At 45.5% G+C, this 20,687-nt stretch overlaps 1 protein-coding gene across 1 annotated transcript; it reads left to right on the top strand.

Moving 5' to 3' along the window:
- Positions 1-308: 308 nt before the first annotated feature.
- On the top strand, positions 309-19,055 carry LOC124647621 (DNA (cytosine-5)-methyltransferase 1-like). The gene is made up of 20 exons (XM_047187537.1): positions 309-476; positions 534-791; positions 914-1,015; positions 1,699-1,938; positions 2,015-2,142; positions 2,700-2,835; positions 2,926-2,991; positions 3,080-3,292; positions 3,372-3,430; positions 3,535-3,601; positions 3,688-4,017; positions 15,474-15,542; positions 15,629-15,715; positions 15,777-15,864; positions 17,714-17,835; positions 17,920-18,024; positions 18,098-18,141; positions 18,230-18,299; positions 18,425-18,528; positions 18,851-19,055. The coding sequence occupies exons 1-20, from the start codon at positions 309-311 to the stop codon at positions 19,053-19,055; spliced, it is 2,661 nt and encodes an 886-aa protein (XP_047043493.1).
- Positions 19,056-20,687: the final 1,632 nt, after the last annotated feature.

Below are 20,687 nucleotides of genomic sequence, written 5' to 3'. Positions count from 1 at the left end.
GAAACAAATCAACCCAATCATCCTAAATATTACGACCTCCATTTCAAAATATAACGTTTTTTGGAAAATTAATAAATGTGTATTACTCCAATCACTCCTCCACCTTCCCATTCAGCAGCAGACCGTTGCGACTCAATCTTTTTCACTGTGATCGTGCTGAGAGAAATCCGGGCTCGTCATGGCCACTTTCCTCTCTACCACCTCCCCCATGCACCTCTTAAACCCCACCTCCTCCTCCTCCGCCCCGATCACACGCACGTACGCCTCCTCTCTTCCAAGTTCAAACCCTTACGATCGACAAACAAGCCATGGCACCAACCCCCGCTGAAGCGCCGGTGCGAGCCTCCTCGTCCCGCAAGCCGAAGCCCCCCAAGAGGTTCGCCGACGAGGCGCTGGCCGTCGTGATCAGGCGCCCGCGCGGCAAGGCCGCGTCGTCGTCCGGCAAGAAGCCGACCAAGGCGAATGCCGTGCGCAAGGCGAGGAGAACCACGGCTCCTACCAGGAGGAAGAAGAAGAACGCGGCGGCGGCGGAGGACGACGACGACCAGTGCGCTGACGAGCCCGACCAGGACGCGCTGGCGGAGGACGAGGCGGAGGAGCTGGCCGCCCTCCTCGCGGAAGCCGCGCCCGACGAGGAACCAGCCCAGCAGCGTAAGCGGAGGAACCGGGTGGCGCCGCCGCGCGCCGCCGAGGCCTGGGAGGAAGGCGACCCCGAGTTCGTCGGGGACCCCGTCCCCTCCGACGAGGCGCGGGGCGCGTTTCCCGAGCGCTACATGCCGGTCGCCGCCGCGGCAGCCAAGAGGTACGTACGGTGTCGCGCGTCCATGCATATCATCTATTCTACTCCCGAGTACGTCCATCTCCCGTACGTCTTTGCGTGGAAATCTTGCGCTGAATGTTGCTGTGCAGGAAGGGCAAGGAGGAGGAGGAGGAGGAGATCAAGGCGAGGCGCCATTACAGTGCAGCCAAGGTGGAAGAGATCGTGTACTGCATCGGTGATGATGTCTACGTAACGGTAAATGCACCGGCCTCTGGTTGTCAACATGCCTTACTTGCCGCTGTCAAACCTGTGATCATCTGTTTGTTATTTACATGTTTGTTTTCATTGCTCACTGGAATATATTATTGATGCTGTCAGATCCTGGTCAAATCTTAGACATTTACGTAACATTGCAACTAGCCGCCCGCACTTTTGGTATTGTTACTCTAGCTAGTTTTCTCTACAGATTGAATTCCCACCCCTGTCTGGGTTGCACAATCGCTTTTCTAGTACCAAAATTGGATCCATGTGATGTGACACCCCTCATTGTAAACATGGTTGCTCATTTCCAGTAGATGTTTGCAGTTATACTTGCTGCTACAGAATGACCTCTGAATGTTATTTAAGCCTCCATGGTATTATTACTCCGTCTCTACACCTCATGTTATTCAGATCTGATTCTGATGTGATGTTAACTGAACCATAATTGTAATCCTCTGTTTGGGCACCTGATTTTATTGCCATTATGCTTCCTGCTTCTGGAAATGGTTATTAATTGTGCCTCAACCATATAAAATTCTAGTTCGCTGTACAAGCTATTTTTTCCAGCTGCTTCTGTGAATATGGCTGCTGATGTAAACAATTATCTCTGTCTGTCAGATGTTGGCATATATACGTATTGTCATTCCTCACTCCATTTTCTTCATTCCTGTATGTAGGCTGAGGAAAAAAAACCTCATTACATCGGCAGAATCACTGAACTTTTCGAGGGAACCGACCATGGCCGATACTTTGCGTGCCGCTGGTTTTTCCGGCCTGAAGACACAATGATCTCAACCACGAAGTTGGTGGATGATCACAGTCATGACCCAAAGCGGGTATTCCTCTCTGACGAGAGGAATGATAACCCGCTTTACTGCATCGTGTCAAAAGTCAAGATATTGCAAGTGGATCCGAAGGTCAGTGCTGTTGTTTAGAACTGCGGTTGCTTTCTTCATGTAGTTGCTTCTAAACTTTCTCAACTCCTTGTTCCAGCTTGATCAGGAAACAAAATCCCAACTATCGGCTGATTGGGACCTTTATTATGACATGTCGTATGTTGGGGCTTACTCGACGTTTGCAAACATCAGAAATGGTAATTGCTGTTGTGAACTGGGAACAATGTTCACTTTTGCAAATTAATTGGTGACCTACTTAATACTTTGAATATCTCCAGTGCCGTTAAGTTGTTAAATTTTCTTGTAACTCTATCAGTTGTTTGTATTAACTCGTGATAGTTGAAGATCTTAGAGAATATATATGAAATTATTTTCCATCTGTCCATGTTTATCATAACTTGGTTTAAGTTAAAATCGAAGAAGATTGTCCTATTTCCATTCCTTTTGTTGTTCTGGATCATAATTGTGCAGCTTGGTTCAGTAGAAATTACGATGGCATTATTTTCTCTGCATGTGACTTGTGTTCATTCAAACAGTCGAGAATATTTTTTGTTGAAAGAGATAGAATTAGGTTAGGGGTAGCCAGTGCCTAGGAACTTTTATCTATTAGTTAAACTTATCTTTGTTTTAGTCAACTATAATATTTTCTTACTTCTTAGGGAATGAGTACATGTAATTCATGATCTCTCAGCGTATTAGTAATTTGGTTGATTTGTTGAATATACTTTCCAGTTTGGGTTATAAGTTATAAATCTTGTTTTGCATGTAGATATTAATGAAAGTTCAGGGATTTCATCTGATACGGAGGCTAATACCTCCGTGACAACAGCAGCTTTGCTTGATCTTTATTCTGGTTGTGGTGGCATGTCCACGGGCTTATGCATGGGTGCAGCACTAGCTGGCCTGAAACTTGAGACAGTATTGTTCCACCCTATTTTTTTCTAAATAATAACTTGTTTATCACCCTATGTTATGTCTATACTAATTTCCTTTCCTATTATATATCAGCGATGGGCGGTTGACTTTAACAGCCACGCATGCAAAAGCTTGAAATCTAACCATCCACAAACCGAGGTTGACTCATGAATCTTTAATTCTCTTCCAGTGGTACTAATCCTCCTCTTTTAATTCAGAATTTTTTTCTTGCGATTTCTGACTATAGGTTTGGAACATGAAAGCGGATGATTTTCTCTGTCTCCTCAAGGAATGGGCCCTTCTATGTGACAAATATGTCCACGGTAACAATGTTTATGCAGCTCCTCCCATGGAGGATGAGGAGGAAAATGGTGACCTCGAGAAGGATGAGTTTGTCGTAGACAAGCTCACTGAAATCTGCTATGGCGGTGCCAATAGGAAAAGTTGCATTTATTTCAAAGTACTATACTGTCCATCTGATTCCTTTCTATTGCTGGTACTTTTGCTGTTCAGGTTGTTGTAATACCATCTTTGAACAGGTCCAATGGAAGGGATTTGGTCGGGAAGAAGATACATGGGAACCTATTGACCACCTTTGGTTTGTACCTACTTTGCCAGATTCATATTCCAAGATAATGTTTATTTCCATGCAATTATAGAAAGTATATATAGGTAGTGCACTGATTCTTGTGTTTTATTTAGTGATTGCCCATTAAAAATAATGGAGTTCGTTCAAGAAGGCCACATGCGAAAAATCTTACCTTTGCCTGTGAGTGTCGCTAGTCTGTCTCCTTAATTTTGATCTTGAACATCAGATTGGTTGACGATGCTTACATGTTCCCTTACATTTTAAAGGGTGATGTAGATGTCTTATGTGGGGGGCCGCCTTGTCAAGGGATAAGCGGGTTTAATCGGTTTAGAGACAGTGATGCCCCACTAAAAGATGACAAGAACATGCAGATGGTCACTTTTATGAATGTTGTTTCTTATCTGCGGCCGAAATACGTTTTGATAGAAAACGTGCTGGATATTCTGAAGTTTTCTAAAGGATATCTAGGAAAGTATGCCTTGAGCCGTTTGGTTGCCATGAAGTACCAATCTCGGCTAGGTATTATGGTTGCTGGCTGTTACGGGCTTCCACAGTTCCGCATGCGCGTGTTCCTATGGGGTGCCCTCTCTACAATGGTTTGTTTTTATTCCTAATCAGCACCAAAATTTGCTAATAATTTATTGATGAGATGATTGACACAGTGAATTTGGATATGTAGTGTTGGATAACTGTTAGTGTATCTGTTGGGCTGTCTTCTTGTTCTCTGTTGTGGCCCATCTGGCCCAGCCCAGTCCTGACCTATATAAGGTGCTTCTATCTCTGTAACCCTAAGCTGAGAGAGTTCCTCCCTGCAGCCTCCTTCTACCTCAGGTTAGGCCCTCACCTCTGTCCACATGGTATCAGAGCAAGGGGCAGTGAGGGCAACGACAGGAAGGACTGCTGATCTGGAAGCCTAGTCTGCTGTGGCAGCTAGGAGGAAGAGAAAGAGGAAGGAAGCAGGCTGCTGCGGTGGCTGGGAGGAGAAGGTAGTGACGAGTAAGGAGACGAAGAGGGCATCCTGCGGGTAAGCCCTTTGGTGTTTCTGAGAGGTTAGTTTGGTGTCAAGCATGGGGGACAAAGGGGATTTGGCCAAGGCTCTGGAGAAGCTGGTAGAACTTATCACTACCAAAGGAGATGGAGGAGGAGGATATGTTGGAGGGGGAGCAATCGTTCCCCATACCAACATCGGTCAGAAACTTGAGCTGCCGGCGAATGAAATCAAGTTGGAAGGAGTGGCCAACTATCTCCGGTGGTCAAGGAGGGCGCTGTTGATTTTGAACTCGAAAGGGTTGGATGAACGTGTGAGTGGTGAAGCTGCAGAACCAGCAGACAAGGCCAGCCCGGAATGGAAACAGTGGAATGCCATAAATTCTCTGATTGTGGCATGGTTGCTTAACTCTTTGGTTCCTAACATTGCTGCTTCTGTAGAGGCACTCACAAAAGCTTCAGAGGTATGGGACACCCTATCAAATCTATATTCTGGAAAGGGGAACATTATGTTGATTGCTAAGATTGAGGATAAAGTGCATGACTTGCAACAAGGAAACAAAACTGTGATGGCATATGTGGCTGAGTTGCAGCATCTTTGGGGAGATTTAGATCATGTTGATCCTCTGGAACTTGCCCATGGGGAATGTGTGAGTGCTGCTGCAAGCTGGATTGAACGTCGGCGAGTCATGAAGTTCTTGAAAGGCCTTAATCAAGATTTTGAGGGGAGAAGGGCTGCTTTACTGCATCAAACCACTACCCCTTCTCTCAAAGAGGCCATTGTAGCTATGTCCAGAGAGGAAGTGCGTCTGAATATGACAAAGGGAAGCGATTCTGTCCCTCATCCGGCCTTCTACACTACCGAGAGACAAGAGATGAGAGACTGCTATACTTTTGGACAGAAGGGACACTTGAAGCATCAATGTACCTCCTTTGCTACACCCAGTAGGGGGAGAGGAGGATACACACATGGCAGAGGAAGCTACAGAGGAAGAGGTGATGGCAGAGGTGGTGGACAGCCATATGGACAACAGTATGGCAGGGGTGGTGGACAGCAACACACTATATCACCCAAGGCACATATGGCAGCAACTTCAGAGCCAACTACCAGTACCTCTCAGGGACAATCAAAGGAAGAAGGACAAAATGAAGCAACCTTTGGGAACTTTGCTCACTATGTCTACAAAGATGAAGGTAATATTGATCGAGTTTCTATAGCCTACACCAGGCAGAAGGGTTACAAGTGTTGGAGTCCCACTGACAGGAGGACATTTGTAAGCATGGATGTTACGTTTCGCGAGTCAGAACCATTTTATGACGGTGCGAGTGATCTTAGTGGCTTGTTCCGGGGCTTGACCATCTTGGTGATGCTCAAGAGGGGAGCAGCAGCAAGGTGGTGATCAAGAGCAGCAAGGTGGTGACCAACAAGCAACATCAACAAATTCCTATTGTTGCGGAGATTCCTGCAATTCCTGGTACACCTACACCACCTATACCCGTACCACCACAAAGATGGCTGCAGAATCCACGTGTGTACTCTAGAAGACAAGTACAAAGGGAACAAGTAGATGCACTGGAGGAGCTACAAGACTAGGGGCAGGGGGAGCAACCCATTGGACCTGAAAATCAAGGAAACACAAGTGTAGATTCTGCTGGAGAGAATCAATCTCAGACTGAGTCTAATAATAGCCTAGACTTGCCAATTGCAATAAGGAAAGGGGTAAGGAAAGTTAGGCCCCCAAAGCGGCTGAGTTATGATAACTATGACGTAGGAAATTATATTTCTTACGAGGCATTGTCACCCTCTTATCGGGCTTTTGTTGCTTCACTGCAAACTGTATCTGTTCCTAAGGATTGAAAGGCAGCCAGGTTGGACCCGAGATGGTGCAATGCTATGGTGGAAGAATTAGAGGCCTTGAAGAAAAATAAAACATGGGATTTGACAGACCTCCCTAAAGAAAAGAATACAGTAGGCTGTAAGTGGATCTATTCTGTAAAACAAAATGCAGAAGGAAAAGTGGAGAGATATAAGGCAAGACTTGTGGCAAGAGGATATAGTCAGACTTATGGCATTGACTATGATGAGACGTTTGCACCAGTGGCAAAAATGAGCACTGTCAGAATATTGATCTCTTGTGCAGCAAATTTCGGATGGCCCTTGCATCAACTTGATGTCAAAAATGCATTTCTGCATGGTGATCTTCAAGAGGAGGTGTATATGGAGATGCCACCAGGATTTGTCAGACCTGAAACTAAAGGGAAGGTATGTAGACTAAAGAAATCTCTATATGGTCTCAAACAATCTCCAGGGGCCTGGTTTGATAGGTTTAGACAAGTGGTGTGTGGCATGGGGTATGGTCAATGCAATGGAGACCATACCTTATTTTACAGACATTCTGAGCAGAAAATCACTATCCTTGCTGTGTATGTTGATGATATTATTATCACGGGAGATGATGATGTTGAAATCGCAAAACTGAAAGGATGCTTGAGTCAAGCCTTTGAGGTGAAAGATTTGGGAAAACTTAAATACTTCCTTGGAATAGAAGTTGCACGATCGTCAAAAGGGATATCACTGTCTCAAAGAAAGTATACATTGGATCTCTTAGATGATATGGGCATGCTGGGGTGCCGAGTGGCTTCAAGCCCTATTGACCAAAATAATAAAATCGCAGCAGAGTCTGGAGAACCCATAGACAAGGAGAAATATCAAAGACTTGTTGGAAGACTAATATACTTATGCCACACAAGACCAGACATATCATTTGCAGTGAGTGTAGTAAGTCGCTATATGCATGATCCGAGGGATGGACACTTGGAAGCAGCTCAAAGAATCTTGAGATACTTGAAGGGCACTCCGGGAAAAGGATTGTGGTTTAAAAGTAATGGACACCTAAATGTAGATGGATATTGTGATGCAGATTGGGCTAGCTGCTTAGATGATCGAAGATCGACCTCAGGGTATTGTGTTTTTGTTGGAGGAAATTTGGTGTCATGGAGAAGTAAGAAATAATCTGTTGTCTCGAAATCAACAGCCGAAGCTGTTATCACCAGATTTTGGCTAAATCAGGAGGTGGGCCGCGATCAAGATGGGCTTGGAAGATTACACGTGGAAGATCTCTAAAGCGGCCTTGCTCGGTGAAGTTGGGCCAGATTGCCCATGTATCTTTAATTATAGTAGATTGTATCTAGATTAAAAGTTAGAGTTTATCTCGTGCACGGTTTAGTGCACGCCCACATTAGAAAGTCCGCCGGACTATAAATATGTATCTAGGGTTTATGGAATAAACAACAACCAACGTTCAACCACAAACAAATCTCGGCGCATCGCCAACTCCTTCGTCTCGAGGGTTTCTACCGGTAAGCATCATGCTGCCTAGATCGCATCTTGCGATCTAGGCAGCACAAGCCTGCCCACGTTGTTCATGCGTTGCTCGTATCGAAGCCTTTTTTATGGCGAGCAACGTAGTTATCTTAGACATGTTAGGGTTAGCATTGTTCTTCATATTACATGCTTTCGTAGTGCAACCCTTGCATGTCTAGCCGCCCTTACGCCTATCTTAGGCGTAGGGGCGGCACCCCGCTTGATCATAGTTTAGTAGATCTGATCCGTTACGATTGCTCCTTGTTCTACAAGGATTAGTTTAATATCTGCAATAGTTAGGCCTTACAAAGGGGGAGGATCCAGCGGCACGTAGGGTGTCGTTCGTTGGCCCTAAGCAGGATGTTCCGAGGATCAACCTCGTGTTGGTTTTTAGGCCTTGTTTAGGATCGGCTTACGATCACCGTGCGTGGCCGCGAGGCCCAACCTGGAGTAGGACGATCCGATTATGCGGTGAAAACCCCGCATCGTCGTAGATGTCATTAGCTTTACCTTGATCAAGCAGGACCACCATATATTCGGACACCTCGTCTGAATCATGGGTGGATCGGCTCTTTGAGCCGATTCACGGGATAACCTGAGAGCCGATCGAGGCTCGTATTTAACGTTTACGTGTGCGCCCGGCAGGAAACTAAGCGAGGCATCATCCACACCTTCCCGACTGGTATAGGTCAGGTGGCACGCCCTTGTGATAAACATCGGTGCGTGCGACCAGAAGGCTTTGTAGGCCGTCGCTCAGAGGGACTAGGGCCAGCCGCAGCCCTAGTTGTTCCCGGCTCTACGGTGTTGCCCGTCTCTGCCCGCCAGTGGGTTTCTGACGTCAACACATTCTGGCACGCCCGGTGGGACAATCGACGACATCCACGACATCGTCATCTACATCCGAGATGGCGGATGACACTCCGGTCACGTACGCGGATCTGCCTGATGAGCTCAAGAAGAAGCATGACGAAATCAAGGCAGTCCTCGAAGCCGAACTCATCGGCTCTTTCCACAGAACCCGTTCCCAGGGTCAACCAGGACACTTGTTCAGCATCAACATGGTAGAACTTGGGTACCGCCCTGGTAAGGGTAGTGATGAGGGCAGCTGCTCTCATAGCAAGAATGAAGAAAGAGCCGACCCACGCAATCGGCTCCGACACTGTCACCAAGTCCTAGTGATGATCAAGATGGAGGCCGATTCTAGCGATCGGACCGTGTTATCCGCGCCACCCGCTCTCCCAGTATTTGGCGTCGACCTCACAGGAGACGGAAAGCTGGGGTATGGGTTCACCTCGGCTGATGAGCTGGAGGAAATCGACATCGGCCATGGAGACAAGCCGCGACCAACTTTTATCAGCAAGAAGTTGGATCCACAGCTCAGGAGCCAGATGATTGCTCTGCTGAAAGAATACCCGGATTGCTTCGCATGGGACTACACAGAGATGCCCGGGTTAGACAGAAGCATCATCGAACATCGGCTCCCTCTTAAGAAAGGATTCCGGCCGTTCCAGCAACGAGCACGTCAGATGAGAGCCGAAATTCTGGAGGAGGTCAAGAAAGAGATCGAGAAGATGTTGGCCGCCGGGTTCATCAGACCATGCAGATATGCTGAGTGGATCTCCAGTATCGTACCTGTAGAGAAGAAGGATGGCCGATGGCGTGTGGCCATTGATTTCAGAGATCTCAACAGAGCCACCCCCAAGGACGAATATCCGATGCCTGTAGCAGAGACATTGATCAATGCAGCTGCTGGCCACAAGGTGTTGAGCTTCATGGATGGCAACGCCGGCTACAATCAAATCTTCATGGCTCCAGAAGATATACACAAGACCGCATTCAGAGTACCAGGGGCGGTAGGCTTGTTTGAATATGTAGTAATGACCTTTGGGTTGAAGAATGCTGGTGCAACGTACCAACGAGCTATGAACTACATTTTTCACGATTTGATCGGTAAGTTGGTGGAAATCTATATCGACGACGTCGTAGTCAAATCCGTTTCCATGGAAGGACACTTGGATGATTTGCGGCGCGTCCCTAGACCGAACTCGGAAGTTCGGACCGAGAATGAACCCGAAGAAGTGTGCCTTCGGGGTGACGGCTGGTCGGTTCCTAGGTTTCCTGGTTCACGAACGGGGAATCGAAATCGGCCTCGAAGAGTCAAGAGGCGGTGCGCACCATGCAGCCGCCCACCACAAAGAAGGAGCTCCAACGTCTCATTGGCAAGATCAATTTTGTCCGACGGTTCATCTCCAATCTGTCGGGACGAATCGAGCCATTTATGGCGCCGGTGAAGACCAAGTCCGACGACGAATTTCACCGGGGGCGTAACAGCAGCAGGCGTTCGATGAAATTAAAAGGTATCTGACGACGCCGCCTGTGCTAGTTCCGCCCCGGCAAGACAAGCCGTTCTACATCTACCTATCCGTGGCTGACACATCCATCGCTTCGGTGGTGGTGCAACTCCACGAGGGCGTCGAAAGGGTCGTCTTCTATCTCAGCAGAAGAATGTTGGACGCAGAGACAAGATATCCTGAGGTCGAGAAATTGTGCCTCTGCCTGTTCTTTACCTGCACCAAGCTGCACCACATCCTTTTGACGGCGGAGATCTTCGTCATATGCAAGTCGGATGTCGTCAAACACATGCTGTCGGCCCCGGTGTTGAAAGGCCGACTGGGTAAGTGGATGTTTGCGTTGTCAGAATTCGATCTCCGATACCAGCCTGCGAAAGCAGTCAAAGGGCAAGCATTAGCCGATCTCATAGCTGAGCGAATCAGTACCAATATAGCAGCACTATCCATACGTGCATGGGCTATGTTTTTCGATGGATCGGCTTGCGACGAGGGTTGTGGCATCGGTATTCTCGCTCGTGTCGCCTCGGGCAGCGAGTACTCATTCTCCATCAGATTATCTACCCCGTGCACTAACAATGTGGCAGAATATGAGGCGGTACGTAAGGGGATGGAATTGCTATTAGAAGCCGGGCGTAGCAGTAGAGCTTTTCGGAGACTCCAAGTTGGTGATTAACCAGCTCACGGATGAGTACAAGTGCGAAAGTGAATTACTTTTCCCATACTGGATGGAATGCCGTGAGTTGATGACACAGTTTCGGTACATCAACTTTAATTGGATCCCAAGAGCCCAAAACACCGAGGCCAACAATCTCGCGCAGATGGCGTCAGGCTATATGGATACCCCTGAAGGGTCAGAGGTCCAGGTGCAATTCCTGGAGCAGGATGATTGGAGAGCCGAATTCCTCAATTACTTAAAGGATTCGGCTCGGGGGGCACCCAAGCGAATAAGATACAAAGCCATGAAGTATGTCCTCATAGGAGACGATATGTTCTACAGGACGTTGGAAGGGTTACTACTCAAGTGCCTGGGACCAACCGAGTCTAATCGGCTCTTACATGAGGTGCATGAAGGCGCTCGTGGAACTCATCAGCCGGCTCACAAGATGAAGTGGCCGATCGAGCGCTCGAGGTTTTATTGGCCCACCATGCTTGAAGACTGCTTCAATTATTACAAGGGGTGCCAAGCATGCCGGATGTTCGGGAAAATTCAGATGGTACCAAGCATCGGCGATGAACCCTATCATCAAGCCTTGGCCGTTCCGAGGGTGGGGCATGGACATGATCGGCAAAATCCATCCGGCGTCGAGTAAAAAACATGAATGGATTTTGGCCATCACAGCATTACTTCACCAAGTGGGTGGAAGCCGTCCCTATGAAGAAGGTGAAATCAGAAGATGTGATCAAGTTTGTGAAAGAACACGTGATTCATAGGTTCGGATTCCCCAAACTATCACGACCGATGGGGGTTCGGTCTTTGTTTCTAAAGAATTCAGAAATTCTCGCGATGACATGGGGATTAAACCGATCCGATCATCTCCGTACTATGCTCGGGCTAATGGGCAAGCCGAAGCGTCCAATCGAGCTTAATCAAGCTGATCAAGAGAAAGATTGACGAGAACCCTAGGGATTGGCACGAGAAGTTATCAGAAGCATTATGGGCCTACCGCATGTCGTGCCATGGAGCTATAAAGACTTCGCCGTACCAGCTTGTCTATGGACAGGAAGCCGTATTACCTTGGGAAATTACGGCTGGATCAAGACGTGTCACGTTTCAGAATGATCTGACAGCGGAAGAGTATGCAGCTTTGATGAGTGACGCTATTGAGGACGCGACAGAACTTAGGCTTTGGTCATTGGAGAAGATTAAGGAGAATAAAGCCGAGGTAGCTCGTGCCTACAACAAGAAGGTTAGACCAAAGGAGTTTCGAGTTGGTGATCCGGTATGGGAAGCCGTGTTGCCGTTAGGAACTAGAGACAAGGCATATGGCAAGTGGTCTCCTAATTGGCACGGTCCGTACAAGGTCGTCCAGGCCTTGAAAGGCAATGCATATATGTTGGAAGAGTTGGACGGACAGAAGTTCCCAGTAGCCGTCAATGGTCAACACCTCAAGAAGTATTTCCCAAGCATGTGGGATGATGGGCAGTAAGGCATGGAGGCCGATTTTGAATCGGCCGATTGAGGCAGTAAGGCATGGAGGCCGATTTTGAATCGGCCGATAAAAAAAATCGAGTACAGCCGATGCAGCAGTCATCGACTTAAGGATATAAAAGCCGATGCAGGGCCATCGACTCCAGAGGTATACATGGACGTGCAAATCAGGTTAAGGAAGGAGCTAAATTGACCTGCAATTGAGGAGGCTCGGGGGGCAGCTCGCCCTAAAGTATCTTTGTTTCGGAGAGCCGATTCCGTTGGAATCGGCTAGTTCCATATTAATCATTTGAAGCCAAGGGTAGCATTTTTGGCTGGTTCATCACTATTCTCGTCTGAAGCAGGTCAATTCAAGCTGGTTCAGCAACAGTTCCAGAGCCCTTGTAAAGATACCTGCTCACGACTGAACCCACGGCTTACTGCGAATGACGGTGTTATTATCATCGAGCATACCGGCTATCTGGGGAGGTGATTGAATTGACCTGTTTCGCAGGTTTGTCGTGAGAGACCGATGCGTTGCCATCGGTCATTGGACGTTGATTAGGCTAACGGTCGACAAAGTCAGATGAGGAAAAACCAGCTGAATCAGCACACGGGATATCGGCAAAATCAAAAGAAGTTTTCATTGACAATCAAATTTCTTACAAGGAGAAGCCGATTGTCCAACAAGAGGGAACGGATTACTACCTACCAGCTCCATGTTAGTAAATCCCTACTCTAAGGGCTGTTGCTGTCTTTGTCATCACTAAGGTGGCTGTCGCCGTTGCTGTTGTCGGCGAGTTCCTCGTGGCTGCTACTGTGACCTTCAGCAGAGGTCTCTTCCTCGTCATCATCACCGTCCTCGTCTGACCAAGCCCGGCCCCGGATACGCTTTGGTGGTGGTTCGTCGGAGGGAGTGTCATCCTCCTGTTCCTTCTTCAAGTCGGAGGAGGCGTCTTTTTCTTCGTCGTCCTTTTCTGCTTTGGTGACGGAGGTGAATTTACCCCGGAAGGGAGGGTCGTCGTTGTCGCTCTCCGCCTCCAGTACTCCGTCGACCAGCATGGCCCCATCTGACCAGACAAGGTCTTCGCCCTCCGGCACGTAGTCGAAGTCCCACTCCTGCCTGTCCCAACGCTTGGGAGCCCGGCGGTTGTACGTCTCCATCCGGTTGTGTTCTGGAACTAATTCACTTGAGGAAAAGGATTGGAGAGAGGTGGAAGAGGAGGAAGAAGATGACATGGCTGGAGAAGAAGAGGGTTTTGGGTGCTGATATCTAGAACAGAAGAAGGGGATGAAGAGAGCTAATCGGTTCAAGCACGGATAAATAATGAGAAATCTGGTGGGAATTTAATGCTATTGCAGTTTCCGAGGAGGTGATGCTAAAGATGTCAAATTATGCAGAGAAGCTGAAAAGACAGGGCATCATGATGAAGAATATTGCGGCAGTTCTGCTCTGCAACGACATGACCCTTCGAAGGAAAAAACAGAGTGGTTTTGGAATTATCATTGCCAAAACCAGGGGGCATGTGTTATCACCAGATTTTGGCTAAATCAGGAGGTGGGCCGCGATCAAGATGGGCTTGGAAGATTACACGTGGAAGATCTCTAAAGCGGCCTTGCTCGGTGAAGTTGGGCCAGATTGCCCATGTATCTTTAATTATAGTAGATTGTATCTAGATTAAAAGTTAGAGTTTATCTCGTGCACGGTTTAGTGCACGCCCACATTAGAAAGTCCGCTGGACTATAAATATGTATCTAGGGTTTATGGAATAAACAACAACCAACGTTCAACCACAAACAAATCTCGGTGCATCGCCAACTCCTTCGTCTCGAGGGTTTCTACCGGTAAGCATCATGCTGCCTAGATCGCATCTTGCGATCTAGGCAGCACAAGCCTGCCCACGTTGTTCATGCGTTTCTCGTATCGAAGCCTTTTGATGGCGAGCAACGTAGTTATCTTAGACATGTTAGGGTTAGCATTGTTCTTCATATTACATGCTTTCGTAGTGCAACCCTTGCATGTCTAGCCGCCCTTACGCCTATCTTAGGCGTAGGGCGGCACCCCGCTTGATCATAGTTTAGTAGATCTGATCCGTTACGATTGCTCCTTGTTCTACAAGGATTAGTTTAATATCTCGCAATAGTTAGGCCTTACAAAGGGGGAGGATCCAGCGGCACGTAGGGTGTCGTTCGTTGGCCCTAAGCAGGATGTTCCGAGGATCAACCTCGTGTTGGTTTTTAGGCCTTGTTTAGGATCGGCTTACGATCACCGTGCGTGGCCGCGAGGCCCAACCTGGAGTAGGACGATCCGATTATGCGGTGAAAACCCCACATCGTCGTAGATCTCATTAGCTTTACCTTGATCAAGCAGGACCACCATATATTCGGACACCTCGTCTGAATCATGGGTGGATCGGCTCTTTGAGCCGATTCACGGATAACCCGAGAGCCGATCGAGGCTCGTATTTAACGTTTACGTGTGCGCCCCGGCAGAAACTAAGCGAGGCATCATCCACACCTTCCCGACCAGGTATAGGTCAGGTGGCACGCCCTTGTGATAAACATCGGTGCGTGCGACCAGAAGGCTTTGCGGGCCGTCGCTCAGAGGGACTAGGGCCAGCCGCAGCCCTAGTTGTTCCCGGCTCTACGGTGTTGCCCGTCTCTGCCCGCCAGTGGGTTTCTGACGTCAACAGAAGCAGAGTACAGAGCTATGTCACAGGGCCTGGGTGAAATGTTGTGGGTACGAAACCTTCTAAGAGAGCTAAAGATTTTAAGGCAAGGAAGCTTGAAAGTGTGGTGTGATAATATGTCTGCCATAAACATAGCAAACAACCCTGTCCAGCATGAGCGAACTAAACATGTGGAGATAGACAGATTCTTTATTAAAGAAAAGATTGATGCAGGGATTATCTCATTAGCTTATGTGAGATCAGGACAACAAGTGGCAGACTGTTTAACAAAAGGACTAGGATCAAAGGAGTGTAATCTTGCCTGTGCCAAGATGGGGATGATTGACATTTATCACCCATCTTGAGGGGGAGTGTTGGATAACTGTTAGTGTATCTGTTGGGCTGTCTTCTTGTTCTCTGTTGTGGCCCATCTGGCCCAGCCCAGTCCTGACCTATATAAGGTGCTTCTATCTCTGTAACCCTAAGCTGAGAGAGTTCCTCCCTGCAGCCTCCTTCTACCTCAGGTTAGGCCCTCACCTCTGTCCACATGTAGGTTGTGCCAGCATTTCCTCTCCCCACACATCATGTCGTTGTACGAGGTGGGGCGCCAAAGGCATTCGCTGTAAGTAAAATCATAGTGTAAATGAGATCATAATGAAGTCCATTGAGAAGTGTAAATATGTTGAGCATCTTTTTTTTTTGTTGCAGCAAAGCATTGTAGCATACAATGAAGCTCAAATGCCAATCTTGAATAAGGCTTTGGTTCTTCACGATGCGATCTCAGATTTGCCTGAGGCATGTATCACTTGACTTTTTTATGTCATTATCTACATCTAATCTCACATCTTGTATGCAGGTTGGTAACGATCAATATGATGACATAATCGACTATCTCGAAAAACCAAAGACGGAATTTCAGAGATACATCCGTCTTACTCGTAGAGGTGCTTATATAGCACTGTTGACAAGACGAATATATGCCTATTTTTTGTGTGCAAAGTTTTTACATATGCATTTCAATTTAGTTTTATAGCTGTCATGTGATTTTTTAAAACACTAGCGCGGTGGCCCTCGCATTGCGAGGGCATCATCTTTAGTGGGCTGAAAGGGTTTCAAAAATAAAGTTATGATTCTTTGGATATCACATTTTATGATAAGAAATAATATGGTTCTAACTGGCTTATAAAAAATGCCATGAAAAATAAAAAACAAATATGAGAGCTAGTAACAACTTTAACCAACTTAAATTTGCACGCCAACTATGATTGGCATCCGCAAATCACTTGTGTGTGTTGTTTGTAACAAATATTACTCAAAGTAAAACTATATGTGATGGTTAATAAATATTGATAAAAAATTATAACGGAAAGGGAAAACAATTCGTGGTAGCTAATAATTAGGGCAAATTAACGATTTAGAATTGTTACTTTAATATTTATTTCTTCATCTCAATTGCTTTTGCAGTTTCATAATGTGTAACTTCTTAGATTTTAACACAACCTCAATGGGTAAACTTTGACCACTACTTTTATATCATTAAGGTTCTAAACTAAGATAAATATAAAATTAGCAATATTTTATTAATTAATGTTTATTCATCGCTAGTCAAAACTTAAGAAGGAACACATGTGTGTTGTTTGTGAGTATATTATGAAAGTTTGATATAGTATTTTTTTTGTCCGCGTTTTAAAATTTAGCATATCTGATGCGTTCTAGTCCTATACTGATTGTAGTGTATATGAGATCAAGTCTGTAACTTCTAGGCTACATAAAATGATGTTGTAATATCAAGTTTTTTAAAATAATAGTTCAATGTGTGGAGATCTAACCATATTGAGGAGATTCTTAAACTAAACAAATTTGATAATTAGGCGTTCGTATTTTTCTAATAATATTTGAAGAGTATGATATTCAACCTTTCGCAAAATGTTTTAGTAACCTGGGTTTCGGAATATTTGTATCCATTTTGTGTTTCATAGTCAAATAAAAATAATCAAATTTCTTTTTTGTATATTCAAGCATGCAATATGTACATTTATAACACTCAACCATGTATTAATCATTATACTTCATAATATCACAAGTCGTAGAAAATTTTTCTGCCCTAAAGCCGCGCAGGTGTATCACATCTATATTTTCTATGATAGACTTAGCTATGCTGACGAATCTAGCAATAAGATAGGGCGTTGCATTTTTTTTCTGAACGAACTAAGCTATAGAAATTCTGAACCAGCGGACCCCTAGCTTAATTGTGAATTTTTTTTTTTATCATGGACGGACTCTATCTTTTGTTTGATTTTCCAAACGGGTTCAGGTAGATTAGCTACTTCATAGTACCTTTTTTTCGCTCTAATCTGACTCGCCTATTCCCATGAAACTTTGACGTAAATTCTTTTTTGGGAGCAGAATTTTGCCGTAAATAAATCTGCTAGATAGTTTCCTTTTTTTCTTTTCCTAAACTGACTCGTCTATTTCCATGTATATCTTTTTTTCCTTTTCCTTAACCCACTCGGCTATTTCCATTGACATTGTTCACGTGAAAAATTCTTTGCAAATTTAACCAACACGGGATCCAGGAATAAAGGGAATTAATGACACGTACAAATGTTCTTTTATGTGTCAACCGGACACTACGTTCTTACGTAACTAATAATCTTTCATTAAATCCTAGCCATATAATTTAGATCTAACACTTATAATAATTAGGATGATGTGGATTAACCGAGTGTCTCTATTTTAAACACCCGTATTTTGCTTTTAGTATATAATAGATAGATTGTGCAAATGTTGTAGAAATGTTGGACTTCTCGTTTGGTGATCAAGCTGGTCCTGGAGAAGGAAAGCTATTGGATCACCGTCCTTTGAAGCTCAACACAGATGACTATGAACGGGTTAAGAAAATACCGTTCAAGAAGGTTGGTGGCTGATTCTTTCCATTGTTTGTTGTGTGATGACCAATCCTTTTCCTTTCGATGACTATTTTGAATTATGTGTTTTAGGGTGCCAACTTCCGTGACCTGGAAGGTGTAAAAGTAGGGCCAAACAATGTCGTCGAGTTTGACCCTAACGTTCCACGAGTTTACCTTGAGTCCGGCAAACCATTAGTATGTGTTCTATTGTCCAGTGTCTTATCTTGTTTCCTCATCTAGTCACAATTGCTGAAGACTACTTGTCTAGGTTCCCAATTACGCCATGAAGTTCGTGGGGGGAAAGTCTCTCAAGTGAGTTCCCTATACTCACTGCTTTATTCTGTAACTATACTGGTTTGTTGATGTTGTTTGTAAAATACATGATGAAATGCTTTTGTAGGCCATTTGGACGACTGTGGGGGGATGATACGGTTTCGACAGTGGTGACCAGAGCAGAGCCACATAACCAGGTCAGCTTTGTCATAGGCTGCCTCATTTTTCTGATATGACCATTTAGGAAGCACGTAAACTTTTGTTCAGTTTCGAAGGTCTCAGGTTTAGAGTCTCTAATTGTGTTTCATGTTGCTGCTGGCAGGCTGTATTACACCCGAGTCAGGCCCGTGTTCTGACTGTCCGTGAGAATGCAAGGCTGCAGGGTTTTCCCGATTACTATCGCATGGATGGTCCCATCAAACAACGGTAAGTTCATGAGCTTTTCCTCTGGTTGTATGTAAAATGAAACTGGAAGCTGAAACTGAACTTCAATTTTTCTCCCTGTATTACCTTCATACTTGGCCCTTGAAACATTGCAGCTTGGAGCCATATCTTCTAATTCTGTAACTTGGATGGTTATGTTGGATTTTAGTTCTTGCTTTATTATGTTTGAGATTGGTAAAAATGGAATATAGAAAGAAAACATCATTGCAACATAGATGTTGTATGATAACCCCAACTGGGAATATGCTTGAATCAATATATATTTCGTGATTATAAATTCCCTGTATTACAATGATACGTGCAGGTACATGCAAGTCGGCAATGCGGTGGCGGTGCCTGTCGCCCGAGCTCTTGGTTACTCTTTGGGCCTGGCGTACTTGGGCAAGCACGATGGGAGCAGCGACCCTTTGTTCAAGCTGCCCGCCAACTTCTTCAGCCCGGGGCAGACGGAGGGTGTTGTGAGGGCTTCATCGGTTGAGTTGCCTGTAGGCAAGGTTGCAGAGCAGTAGGATTCAGAGAGCTTCCTTTTCTGCTGGTCTCTTGAATTCGAAGCAATTTTGAAACTGGACTAGCTTGTTGATAGTGGTTTTAGGATTGGTGATTGGTTACGAGGGCACAGCTGATTGAGTGCTTTTTTCTGAACATTCTTTTTTGTTGATACATGATATTTGATCCTGATTGATGATTTTCATCAATAAATTGGTGAATCATCCTATCTTTGTATGAACAATCAAATATTTCCTCCAGCTGTGGCACATCATGGCTGTTGCTTGCTTGTTTTTCTGTTGACGTTCGGGTATGTTCAGGTTCTGTGTGGTGTTGAATCATCTGCTTGCTGAACTGAGTGGACGTCAGTTAAACTGAAATGACAGAACTACAGGTTTTATTTAATTTGAAGTGTTATATGTATCTACTCTATGTGCATGCTGTCCTCTTTTGGATACCTCGAAAATGAGTACGAATGGCAGGAACATCGCACCAGACAAAAGGGAAAAGGAAAGAGGCAAGTAAGTAAGTACACGTCCTCAATGTTCCTTGATTAATATTTTTATTTGATTGCTTCCCTTGATATAATTTCATGGATTTTGGATGATATTAGCTGCTGTGAGATTTAGTTGCAAACAACCTGCTGGCTGAGCTAGCAAATGGGTGATGACGATTCTTGCACGTTTGTGTGTCCTCTAGATGTCACCACGATGAAATAAGTCATTGTAGCTCAGCCAAGTAAGATTTGCAAAGCTGAGAGTAGGATATGCATGAAAATTTAAGAAGCACTGTTCCTATGCTGCTACCACATGAATATTTCATTGCATGAATGATTGATCTTAGTTGTGCAACTAGTTTCACTTGCTAAAGAGTAATACACAATGATGCTCGTTGGGGGCAGGCCTTACATTTACTGCTTTCCTTGCTGGAACCAGAGCATAGCAACTCGACGAGGTCATCTTAATCATAAGCTGCCTTATGTTATCAGACTTCAGTTCATTTTTCTTATAAAGAGCTGTGATGTTTTTGCAGGCCGTTGGACGAGACGGTTCTGACAGTCGTTACCAGAGCATAGCAACTCGGCGAGGTCATAAAAATCATAAGCTGCCTTATGTTATCAGACTTCAGTTCAGTTTCTAAATGTAGGCTATTCTGCACCTGAAGCAGGCCCTCGGTTCTTACTGTTTGTGAAATGCGAGGTTGCAAGGTCCCTGTGGTTTGCTGTGGTTTTATGTAACACGGAACTGAAACTGAACATCTGCTCTTGCTGATCTTTCATATGCTGCCAGTTGCATGCAAGTCTGGAGCGCCATGGCGGTGCCTGTCGTACTAGCTTTGTGCAAGCACAAAGAGGACAATGACGCACTCTTCGTGCTGCCCGGCAGGTTCGCAAGAGCTCCCTGCAGGACTGTAAGCAGACTCCTTTGTTGCTGGGAACTCACATTTGAGTCCGTCTGGGAAACGAATGAAGCAGCATGCTTTGAGTGGTTACGATGGCACTGCGGCTGATTCAGCTACAGTCTTATTTTTCCAAACTGTTGTTGTTGTCAGTTAAGCTGACAAGTTAGAGTTTGATCCGGACATGTAACTGCAATTGTTGCCTGCTTGAGATTTGTGCTGTACAATTTACACACACACACACACAACCTTGACTT

The sequence above is a fragment of the Lolium rigidum genome, chromosome 1 (genome assembly GCF_022539505.1).
Source record: "Lolium rigidum isolate FL_2022 chromosome 1, APGP_CSIRO_Lrig_0.1, whole genome shotgun sequence".
NCBI classification, from domain to species: Eukaryota; Viridiplantae; Streptophyta; class Magnoliopsida; order Poales; family Poaceae; genus Lolium; species Lolium rigidum.
The sequence above is the reverse complement of the archived record's forward strand: the minus strand, read 5'-3'. Positions and strand labels throughout refer to the sequence as shown.